The sequence below is a fragment of the Electrophorus electricus genome, chromosome 10 (assembly GCF_013358815.1).
Source record: "Electrophorus electricus isolate fEleEle1 chromosome 10, fEleEle1.pri, whole genome shotgun sequence".
NCBI lineage: Eukaryota > Metazoa > Chordata > Actinopteri > Gymnotiformes > Gymnotidae > Electrophorus > Electrophorus electricus.
Genome location: NC_049544.1, coordinates 21,149,193 through 21,161,841, shown reverse-complemented (window position 1 = coordinate 21,161,841; position 12,649 = coordinate 21,149,193). Strand labels below are relative to the sequence as shown.

The window sequence follows — 12,649 nt, the reverse complement described above, 5'->3', positions numbered from 1 at the left end:
CTACTTTTTCATGCACGCATACACACACAGACACACATAAATACACACATGCATGGACACACACTACTCCACACATGTACATGCTCGTATGCACAAGGCTCACCACAGATGATGCCAGCATGTTGGAAACCCCCCCCCCCCCCCCCAACACGCACACACGGCCCATAATTACCACTCTCCCCCCCACCAGAAGCACACCTCTTTTCCAAATGGGATATTTAAACGACCAACGTCCACCTGCATCTTTGAGACGCCGGTCGGAATTCATCCCACCGATAAGCGCAATGTTGCCTTTGCTGGGGTTCGTGTGCGTGTTCTGTTGATTCTCTTTCCTCGTTCTCTCATCAGTTTCAGATACAAAGTCTGTCATTTAAAGAAGATTTTAAAAGGGGCGCACACACCCTTGTTTGGGGATTTTGGGAGAAGAGAAGAGACTAGCAGTCTACCCTGTACACACGCACACTCATACAAGAGTCAGTTAAATGTAGGATTAAATGCTTCAAAGGACAGAAAACAAGGCCATCTCAGACGTCTATGCTGAACACATACAGCCCTGCAGGTGATGTCTATAGAAACCCACAACTCCTGCACGTGTGTGTGTGTGTGTGTGTGTGTGTGTGTGTGTGTGTGTGTGTGTGTGTGTGTGTGTGTGTGAGAGAGAGAGAGAGAGAGAGAGAGAGAGAGAGAGAGTCTGCCTAAAAACTGAGATTGCCAAGCAGACTGTGCCAAAGCAGTGTGTTTGTCTGTGCGTGTGTGTGTGTGTGCGCACGCGCGCGTGTGTGCATGCTCACTGTCAGGAGACAGCTGAACACACACCCATGAATGATGAATGGGGAGAAAAACCTTCACCACGCTATAAGCAGTAACACACCCACACACACACCCACACCCACACCCACACACACACACACACACACACGCACACACACGACAAGTGTCACATGAAGAGAGTGCTATATCATTTTCTCTCACTCAAACGTCCATCTGACAAAATCAAAAGCACAGACATGCACAGCATTGTGGGAAAGTTTGCTGATGCATGACTATATCACACTCACAGAATCTGCCACCCACCCAGCACAGAGACTACCACCCACACACCCTCCCCAAACCTCCCTGTCTGTCCTTCCCCAACACAGAGACTTGGGGAGTGGAAGACAGAGAAAGAGAAAAACAGACAGACAGAGAGAGAGAGAAGAGGCATGCAGGACATAATTAGGCCGATTAGACCAGTCACAGACAAACACATTCAAAGACCAGTCTCAGACAAACACTACATTTTAAAGGCCAGACAAACACTATATTTAAAGACCAGTCACAGACAAACACTACATTTACAGACCAGTCTCAGACAATCACAACATTTAAAGATGTCATTCACCAACTCTTCCTAAGAAGAAACTTCTTCTTAAAACCCACTCATCGTTTTCTCAATTGGGATTTGTTCTTAGAGAAGAACACAATCTATGCACACTCAAGTTCACATCAATTGTGTTACATGGCAACGGCACCATCCAATACTCAGAGAAAAAAATACTAATAATAAAAAGAGTGCATCTGTCTATATTGTGCCGTAATTCTAAAAAAGTCAGATTTGCAAGTAATAAAGTCAAAATCAGGGGTGTCGTTGGGGGCGTGGTCAGGGGCGTGGTCAGGGGTGGGCCTTCTGAGCTTAAGTCCTGCATGATGACGTCCATCTCAGGTTTGTTAAAACAGTGCAGCACTACTGACACTTTTAACACTTAACAAATTTAAGAAAAAACCCATCAAAGTAGTGATTAATGAGTCCCATTAAAGACCAGTCCCAGACGAACCCTGCATTTAAAGACCAAACCCTGCATTTAAACAACCAAACCCCACGTTTAAAGACCAAACCCCACATTTAAAGACCAAACCCTGCTTTTAAAGACCAACCCCCACATTTAAAGACCAAACCCTGCATTTTGAGGCACTACTGTGGAGAGTCCAGCAGTCTGCAGGATCTGAGCAGCCCTGTAACAGCCTTCACCACAGGCCAGCAGTGAGCTGTACCGCGTCGCCGCCAGATCTCAGACTAAATCACCTCAGGCTGCTTGGAGCATCAGCACTCTGGAACTAAACGGTGGAGTAAATCAGAGTGCTACTGTTCCCTGGCCAGCAAGAACTGTGTCACTGCCAGAGAGAGTCCTTCACAATCTCCCTGCTCTTCTGCTGCTGTGTCACTCATGTGATTACAACCCACCCACACCAAACATGTCGTCTTCGCCAAATATGCACACATTTCTACATAATTTCTTCTTAAGGTTTTAATCGTCTGTCTGCTGTCATAATTATTGTTGCAGTCATTGTATTATTATTGTTATCATTATTATTACTGGTGTTAATTTGAATAATTTAGCTACTCAAAGACTTGTTGAATATGTTAAACTACTTTAATTTCCTGAACCTGTTCCAGTTTTCCAGTAGTGATACTGTACTGCACACAGTCATGCCAATAAAGCCATCTTGACTTGACTGAAGGAGCGAGAGAGACAGACACACACACAGAGAGGGAGAGAGAGAGTGAGAAAGAGAGAGAGAGAGAGAGGGGTGAGAAAGTGAGAAAGAGAGGGAGAAGTGTGAGAGAGAGAGAGAGAGAGTGAGAGTGAAAATATCCATGTATCTGGTGTAGCACTTTTCTCTTCTGAATGTCTGCCAAGTCCAACACAGAACTGCTGCAGTACAACAAAAAAGAGAAACCAAAAGCCTCAAATACTTAAAAAATAATAATAATGATAAACATCATCATCATCATCATCATCACCACCACCACAGTAGGGTGAGGACTGACTCATTCACTTTTCATATCCAACCTAACATGTATTACAGACTAGCAGCTAGGTGAAGAACTTTCCAGAACTTCCATAAACTGCTGCATGCAGGAGTGGATGTGATCAGCGTAGCGACACACATGCACGCTGTCCTTTACTGCCCCCCCAAGTGGAGGCGCTGTTTCGTTTAACTGCCATCTCCCATCCCTACCCAATGTCACAATGGTTTGCTCTCTCCAGTGTTCTCTGGATGGACACACTCACACACTTCTAGTGATCTGTGCCGTGCCAGACCAGCACTTCTATGCATGTGAGCAAACCAGCTTGGCCATAGCGCTTCAGAGTCATGTCAGCCACCTGGACCCCACCCTCGACCCGAGGGCCATGTGCGCGATGTCGCCCCTCTCTGTCGCTCGCATGTGGGAGGCCCGGGAGTGTGTTGGGGGGAGGAGGGGGATCAGTGTGAGATCACTTCCAGAGAGACGCTTTGCTAACGTGAGAGAGAGAGAGAGAGAGAGAGAGAGAGAGCAGGAGAGAGACCGCGATAATGTGATGGAGGAAGTTCATGCTCAGTAAAACTGCAGCCCTTTCATGTAACACACACACACACACACACACATTAATGACCGTCACCCAGGCAGCCTGAGAGAGGGGGCCTGCTGGTGGCTAATGACCGCGCGTGAAGAGGAGCGCCTTCGTCGCTGCAGGGTGTCGCATGTGCTCAGGGGCGTCCTAACGAACGGATTACCGTTCTTACCTGTGCCAGAGCCAAAATGGCCACCAGCGAGCTCGGGATCCTGTCCGTCCCGATGGGGCGCCGAGGTAGCCGAGCGCTAACGGCTGTCCTTAACGCAACCGGACGCGGAGCAGAGCGACAGCACTTCTCGACGCGCAAACCGAAGAACAGAACGACACCACGCAGCATTGCTGGAGGCCGTGTGGCGTCCAGGGGCTCGTGCATCGCTGAGGGAGCGCGCGGCGTTGAGGGCTCTGTGTGCTATTCCGACTCAACCGTTAAAGCAAAAACAAAAGGAGGAGAACGTGTTGGTGTACAGAACTGCTAATCACAACAGACGTCTGAACAGATGGGGGGGGCACATCTGATCCTCATTTTAACAATAATCACATCCATCCAGCCGCTGGAGCAGATCATCAGATAACGGGCTGTACAAGCCGACCACGCTGGGAAGGAGCCATAAAAGAGCGTCACACTCACACGCCCGAGACGCGACGTCGATGCCGTCATTTTGAAAACGGTGCCTCGGATCGCCATGCCCCCGACGTTTACGGCCCATTCCGCTCCGCCTCAGGCAGGGGAGCAAGGCGGTCGCCGGGGCGCTCCTGGAGAGCGCGGCCGTGCTCGGAGGGGAAGCGACGGCAGCTTTTACGGGGCTGGGGGATGGACTGTCTATTGAAATTTTAATGATGTCATTAAGAGATGAGAGCTACGGGGCCCGCGCCGCTTCCTGTCTACCTGCCCGAACACAGTGAGGCGCTGCGTTCCCTCCCTCTCTCCCTCTCTCTCCCTCTCTCTCTCTCTCTCCATCTCCATCTCTAAGGTTAGAAGCCTCGTTTCCTCGTTTCTCTTCTGAGACTGCAGCGACAGGCCCGACAAGAAGAATGCATGAAAGAGCCATTATCCACAACAATGTCGGTGGCGCGGCGGCCAGTGTAAGGTCTGCGCTTGCCGGCGAGGGTTACCAGAGCAGAATGCCCGACAGAAGAAAAGGCAGAGGCTTTAACGAGGCGTCGTCCGGGGCCCGGCTGCGGCTCTTACCTTGTGGTCGTACGGGTTGTACGAGTGGAACAAGGCGGACAACTGCTTGGTTCTTTGTTTTTTCTGCATGGGGAGAAGAAAGAAAGAAAATGCGTTAGTACAGGAGTGAGCACCAGGTAAAAAAAAACAACCCGTCTTTAGTAAAAGGCTCTGGATGAGAGACATGAGGAAACGAGGCGGTTGGCAAAGCAAAAAAAGGAAAGAAAAATGGGATTTCAAAAAAGCAGAAAAAAAACAGAGGAAATACTTATGGGACAGAAAATGTGGAAATCCACCCACACGACAGCGAAGCCGCTCTGCTTCTCCAGGGCATAAAGACCTGGACTGGCCCTCAGTCGACACAGAGAGGCACTTCATTACGGGAAGTACTGAGAGCAGGCAGACAAACTTCTGGATGGCCTAATTAGAGCTCTGGGTGTGGTGCGGGGGCTTTTAGGCAGTGGAGAACACCTTAAGGAGATGGTCTGTAGCTGCTCCAGCGCCGACACGGGTTCTGTTTGAGAGCGATCCAACCCAGAGAGCCAAACGCCGGGCTGTTCTCATTTTAAAGGTACTCGACTAGTAATCAGAAGGTTGCTGGTTCAAGGCCCACCACTGCCAAGCTGCCACTGTTGGGCCCCTGAGCAAGACCCTTAACACTCAATCGCTCAAGTTGTACTCAGTCACAATTGTAAGTCGCTTTGGATAAAAGCGTCAGTTAAATGCCATAGAAATGTAACAGAAAACATGACCTTTTCCAGGTTAAGACAAAGGCTTTATTAATCAGGAGCGATCATTAGAAAATTAGTTCTCAAAGGAAAGTTTCTTTGAGACGGCAGCAGGCGTTCGGAGTTCTCTCTTCACCGGACTGCATTCATGAAGCTGCACGGTCAGCAACAGCCCGATAAATATTACTTTCTGCGCATTAAAGGTCGAATGCGGAGCATGGGAGCCAGGCTGCCCACACGCAATTAGGTAAAAGGTGACAGAGGAATCTACGGCAGGCCAGCTGGCCAGTTTAAGGTCTGATGAGAGTGTGACCACTTCCTGCCTCATTTATTTATTCTGGCGAGTAGATAAACACAAATAAATAAACAAACAGATAAATAAATAAACAAACAAACTAAGCGAACCTCGTGACTTCCGGAAACTCAATATTCCTGCACGTTCGGGCCAAGGCCCCGAGGTTGCTCCACTCTCGCAGAAATGAAGGTAGGAGGGAAAAAGAAATAATGCACACACATCCTCCCATCGAGCCAAATAAGAGCTGCTTCTTTAGATTCTTCTCCACGGGGTGAGAGACGGTGCAGCTCCGTTCTCATCAGGCCCGAAGCCGGCTGGAACGGCACACACAGCAGAGAGGTGCCCTGGAATATCAATTTCCAGGCCACGGTAACGAGATCTTTCCCTTTCTCCTTCTCTTCCATTCCCTGCCGCAGAGTGACCGGGCCGTCTCCCATTTCTTGCCGGAATCAAAGCCTTGCGCTGCAGCGAACGGGCAGGGGAAGAATCCGAGCTGAAAACCTTGTCCAGGAGGTCCTTCAGGACATCCCACTCAGTTTGCATTCCCGAGGCCCGGACAGGGTGCCACTCTAACTTTTGCAAGTACTTTCGGAGTTTTGAAAGCACCAGAACGGTGAGGAATATATGTGGCAAAGACTGGCACGGGGGGGGTCCGAGCACTCCTTTACACAACCCGAACCTCAACATTTACTACGCCAAGGAAAAATAAATACAGACGCTGAAAAAATGGGCTTTTAATTTGGTTTCTGACCAGGTTACGTACAGGAGATGTTGCACAAAAACACATCAGCTTCAAAACACCGACTTTAAAATGAATCTTTTTACTTTCTACTGCTTTCAAGTGTACCAGCCACTTTTTGCGATGCATCCTACAGAACTGAATGAGACGGCAAGTAGATCCAAAAGGACACGCAGCGCGATCGGGGCCTACTTAGGTCAGCAGAGAGGTGCCAACAGCAGAAAAGAATTACAAAATATGTTTCCACGAGTCCCAGCAACTACACCTCCTACGATATCCGTCTGCTCTTCCTTCCACACACACACACACACACACACACACACACACACACACACACACACACACACACACACGAAAAGAATGCGATGCCACATCAGGGTACTGAATATGCCCGCATGGTGCACAGGGGATATGGCCTCAGCTTAATAACAATGAACTCCCAAAGGCCAGAATGATGGCCATCACAAAAGCCAAGAGCAGCAAACGCAAACCAATAGTGGCTGTTACGGTCACGTGATCACATTTACCATTCGCTACCTTATGAATATGCAAATGGCGTTGGTTTCCTCCCTCCTCCCCCTCTGCCTTTCTCACGCATACATGTGCGCACACATGAATACCAGGTGAAGGTAATGACGCTCTTGACTGCAGCGCATGCCCTTGTGCACCTATAATGAGTGGCAGATGTCGGTGTGACACAGCTGGGCGCTCTGGGGTTGTACCAGCGGCCTCTGATGGGGCTGCCTAAAACCTATCACCATTGGCTGCCGGTTCAGATGGTGGCACTACGCCATGCTCTTGGAGGGTTGCCACGGCGCAAGAGGACTACACAGAAGAGGGCGTCCTCCCCAGGGTGCAGGCGAGCACCGTCAAGCGCTGTCTGCTGGTCGCGGGAACGACAGCATCAGGTCAATTATCCACCCAGAGAAAAAGACCTTGGAGTTCTGCAGGGATAAATGTTAGGTGATTCTTTTTTTTTTTTGCGTTGTGGTTTCAAACTTTCTCAAGCACATAAGAGAAGCCGTCGCGATAAAGCAGCTAAGAAAAAAAATAAAGGGGCATCGAACATGACTCGTGTAAGGTTTTCAGAAGAAGAATTTCAGAAGAATTTACTCCGATCGGCCAGCAAGCTGAAGTAACTTCTATGACCAAATGCAAGTGAATTTCTACAGCGCAGCGTTGATGCTAAGAGCAGACTTTACTCCGCGTACCCTGCAGTGAATGGGCCATTGTGTGCTGGCGTGGCGCTTGCACACGCACTCTTCTACAGCTGGAGGATGTAATTATCATGTAAAAACGAACAGACGTGAATTGAAAAATAAGGAGCCCTGATTCCTAACGCGGGCACAGGAGACCGAGACCGAGAGTTCAAGGCTTCGACGACGGAGTCGGAGCCATGACTGCAGCGCAGACGTGCTCCTTCATACCACCTTTCAAAAGGTCTTACACGTCTCCTGTTAGGAAATGACAATATCATTCTGCAAGGTCTTGGCGGGAATCTGCACGGGCCGGCTCGCCGAACATAAAAGTAGGCGCTGAAAAAAACCCAAACAAACAAAAAAAAAACCATATTTCCAGTCGCACGCTCGGAGAAAGAATTCTGCACAGTCGATTCCGGATGCCGCTAGCATGAAATCTGACATGCGATCATAGACCCTTATGCTCAATAGCCAGTGCGAGAGCCTGCAAAGATATCCTGCAAATCTAATCGCCCTCATACGTAACCATCTATACATCCAGTAGAGCTTCTGCTGCCGTACCACAGAACAAAACCACACGCGGCGCAAAAGGCAGCATACGTGGAAAAGATAAAACTCCAAAAAACTAGATTAAGAATGCACGAAGGTGAGAGGGGAAAAAGAGAAAGACAACACATTCCCTACCTACGTATCTCAACATCACCCCTATACGGAAGAACGGACGGAACGGTTGAATAGCAGCAGTGAGGGAAATTAATTTTAAAGCACGGATTTCTGGATAATGCAGAATGGTCAAGAAATTCAAAGGAAAAATTCCTTAGAAAGGAAAACATTTTGCAAAACAGCTAAGGAAGCCGTCTTCAGTCAGTAAACGTTCCGTCCGGAACGTTATGCTCGGAGCAGCACGGGCAATCTTCTCTATGCAAGTGAAGAATTCCAGAACAAACAAATCGGCTGTGTTCCGTTAGATAACGGTGCTCTCGGATGTCATTCCGAACGGAGGGCTTAAAAGCAGGCTTAAATCAAGGTTTTGGCAAAATAATGGGAATTGCAAGGCTCAGGAAATCCTGACAATCGCGACAACCTATTTCATGCTCTGAAAGAAGGAGCATCAGTTCAGCGAGGACAGACTGGCAGCTGTTTGCAGGAGAGAGTCGGCCAGTCACAGAGTGGAAAAAAAGAAAGGAGCGGGTTGCACCTCTCCCAAAAACCCGCCACCTCAGGGAATCGCTGGCCGTGGTGGGTAAAGATGTTACTTCTCCCTGCGCCTGACCTTCCCCAGCTGCTCAAACTCTCGTCCATCTGTCTCTGTTTTAAGATTAATCTGTGTTCCCGCGGTGAGTTTTCCTTTCTGACCTCGCTCCGGCGATGCGTTCGGACGTTGAGATGGCCTTCTGGCCCTCGTCTGCAGCTCAGGTCTTTCCCCGAGCCACTGTCTGATTTCCCCCGGCTCACGACGGGCCGGCTCTCGGCATCGACACCTGCCCGACAGCCCGGGAGCAACGCTCCGGGAGATCATTCCAATTTATCTCCACTAATCCCTTCCGGCATGCGAGACCAATTACGGCAACCCCGTTCGGGGAGCATCCGGTTCAGATAAGCCTCCGCGTGCACGCCGTATCTCCTTGGGCCCGACCTAGCGACCGTCTTCTCCGACAGCGAAGTGATTCGTTACCGTTCCAGCGCTGAGCTATTCATCACAGAGGAACGGAGGGTTCCTGCTGATGAGGTGGGTTCACCGTGCTGAGATACAAAAGCACCGGTCCAGGCTTGTGCACGGATCTGGCACTGTTCCCCCACTCACGAAAGGGCCCACCCGTAGGCCCCTGCCAGGCAGCTGCTGCCATCTGGAGCAGTTATTAATGCAACGCGCTTACGGCCGCTCTGCTTACGGGCGGGTGTGCCGGAACTGCCAAGCCTCCAGGCTCCTGAAAGCTCCGTGGGCTTCTGGAGCCACAGGGCTGGGTTGAATTTCATACCGCCACCTTTTCTTCCACCCAAGAGTCCGGCGGAGGAAGCAAGACGCCCAGCGCAGCGCAGCACACCGAAGTGGAACCGAAAGGCAGAACACCCGTGCACCTGAGCCGTGAAACACGGCTGGACGGTTTAAAAACGTCACGGAGAAGGCCAAAAGCTAACGAAAATCGTTGCCATAGCTCACAGTAATGCGCCGTTTAAGCACACTGGATTACAAAATCTGATGGTGTCACTGAGTTTGGTGACCATTGAAATTCTAGTGAGACGATTTGAGGCTCTTTTCAGCATTTGTACCACTGCGAGCACTTGTTACATTATACAGGACTTGATTTCTTCTCATAGCAATTGAAGGGAAGATTTTCACGACTGAAGAACATACAATAAAAAAGAGCTACTTAGTGATGGCGCAATCGCTCAAAGCTAATTTCCTACAGATAAATGATCTGAAAATGGTATTACACTAAACTATTCTGCTTAATGTATATCTTGCTAATTTTCATTGTCCGAACAAAGTATTGGAACAATGCCTAAATACCCAAACAAGCCTTAAATTAAACTGAATTACAGAAAGGCAAAAATGAGGTAATGTATGCATTTGGGTATTGCTAGACATTCAACAACCCTCAATGCTGCCTGAGGCAAGACATTCACAACACCTGGAACCAAACCATCACAAAGTAGTCGCCGCCTGGGACAGCAAACGGCCCACTTTCAGGACTCAAACTCTTGGCAATCACTACACAAAAACCACTGGGAACGAACTTTAAAAAATACGATTGCTGAAGCGTGAACTATAGTGTGAGCTGAAGAAACGCCCGACGTGAACTGCAAGGTTATCTTACACCTGCTTTAAAATACAGCCTCACGTCACTAAGACAATAAACGAAAATAACAAAGACGGTAAAAAGCAACCAGCCCACGCCTCGTATAAGATGTTTATTTAGCCGCATCTGCCCATAGCATTAGCACCCACTGACAGTGACTCGAAACGGGCCCAGCTTCTGGTCCCCATCTCACCACATCAAGAAAACGAATCACAATGTCCCTTATTCTGTTACAGGTTAGCTCCCTGCTAACCGGTGCTTAGCTTTTAAAATACTTAATTTATCTCAATATTTATAGTCATCTAAAATAGAGGAGTAATCACAAAAAGGCAGCACTATTCTAAAAATCAGAGGCTGAGTACAGGGAGCATTTCTACGCTGCTACTGAATTCTATACAACTGAAAGGCGTGAATTCACAGTTTCTTTTGTCTTTTTATCTGAAGGTGAGAAGCCAAATGTCTGAATCTAAATAACTAATGGTAAAGGGGAGTACGAAAGTAGCAGATCTCCAATACGAGGTGCTATTGTTCAACAGATCTCCACCCTTAACAGATCTCCACCCTAACAGATCTCCACCCTAAACAGATCTCCACCCAAACAGATCTTCAATATGAGGTGCTATCGTACTAACAGATCTCCACTATACGAGGTGCTGTCATACTAACAGATCTCCACCCAAACAGATCTCCAATATGAGGTGCTATCATACTAACAGATCTCCACCCGAACAGATCTCCACCCAAACAGATCTCCACCCAAACAGATCTCCACCCAAACAGATCTCCACCCAAACAGATCTCCACCCAAACAGATCTCCAATCTGAGGTGCTATCATACTAACAGATCTCCACTATACGAGGTGCTATTGTTCAACAGATCTCCACTCTAACAGATCTTCGATACGAAGTGCTATCGTACTAACAGATCTCCTATACGAGGTGCTAACGTACTAACAGATCTCCACTATACGAGGTGCTATCATACTAACAGATCTCCACCCGAACAGATCTCCACCCGAACAGATCTCCAATACGAGGTGCTATCGTACTAACAAATCTCCACTATACGAGGTGCTATCATACTAACAGATCTCCACCCTAACAGATCTCCACCCTAACAGATCTTCGATACGAAGTGCTAGCATACTAACAGATCTCCAATACGAGGTGCTATCGTACTAGCAGATCTCCACTATACGAGGTGCTATCGTACTAACAGATCTCCACTATACGAGGTGCTATCGTACTAACAGATCTCCACTATACGAGGTGCTATCGTACTAACAGATCTCCACTATACGAGGTGCTATTGTACTAACAGATCTCCACTCTAACAGATCTCCACTCTAACAGATCTCCACTCTTCAGAGCTGCTATCTCAGTTGAGTCTGAAACAAACTTGGTCACATCTGGGAGACACCTGCCTACATTACATAATGAAGAATAATCACTGGTAGAATACAAAGGTATTTACACAACTGCTTGTTCAGATCATGAATGAAAATCTATAACTTTTGTTGTTGTTGTAGCATAAACCCCAAAGCACAAATCTGACTAACATCCAGCAGAAAGTCACTTTACCCTCATTAAACAAACTGCTAATCTGTCTAACTCCTTGATGAAAAAGTGAAAATCTTGTTTCAGTCCTTGAGCGAGTTTCTCTGCATTAGTGAATTTCTGCATTTTCCACAGTTTCAGCAACATGTAATAATATATCACTAGCAGCGCGGTTCAAGAAAACAGATTAAAAAATGACCATGGTAAATAAATAACTCCCTATCACTGTAAACGTGAGGGAATATTAGCAATTAGTGTCTGACGGGGTTCACGACACTCTTCATGTGCAAACTGTCATGAAGCTTTTAATGTTACTTTAATATCTTAAATTCTTCATGACCTCAGAAACTAGATCTATTTTTGGTAATTTGCTGAATTTCCCGTCTTTGTGAAGAGAACGCGAGCAAGAACGCAGAGAAAAGAAACAGACAAAGCAAGACCGAAAAGGGGAGTCAGTAAAGATAATCATCATGACCTCAGCGAGACACCATAAAGGTGCACGTCTGTACAAGACCTAATCTTCCAGCCACTTAATAAAACAAAACAACTCATGACTTTTTAAAGGCGTTTTCAGCCGTTCCGATGGCACGGCCGGGTCACGTCTTCACACCCCGATGGCAAGCGTGGGCGTTTGTGACGGGTAGAAAAAAGACTGCTTCAAAAAGGCCCAGAACGCAGGGAGGTGTGCCTAAACTGGAGCAGACGCTGTTCAAGATCATTTTAGAGAAGATAACAGCGCCCGCGCGAAACTCCCCTGGGTCTAACACGCCGCCCCGGCCCTTTAT

General features: G+C 47.9%; 1 protein-coding gene across 3 annotated transcripts in view; it reads right to left on the bottom strand.

The window, feature by feature from the left end:
• cdkal1 (CDK5 regulatory subunit associated protein 1-like 1) overlaps window positions 1–12,649 on the bottom strand; it is a 208,665-nt gene that overhangs the window by 47,293 nt on the left and 148,723 nt on the right. For all 3 annotated transcript variants that reach the window (XM_035530936.1, XM_035530937.1, XM_035530938.1), the window contains exon 12: window positions 4,567–4,629. In XM_035530936.1, the coding sequence (XP_035386829.1) occupies window positions 4,567–4,629 (63 nt within the window). The remainder of the gene's footprint in view (window positions 1–4,566; window positions 4,630–12,649) is intronic.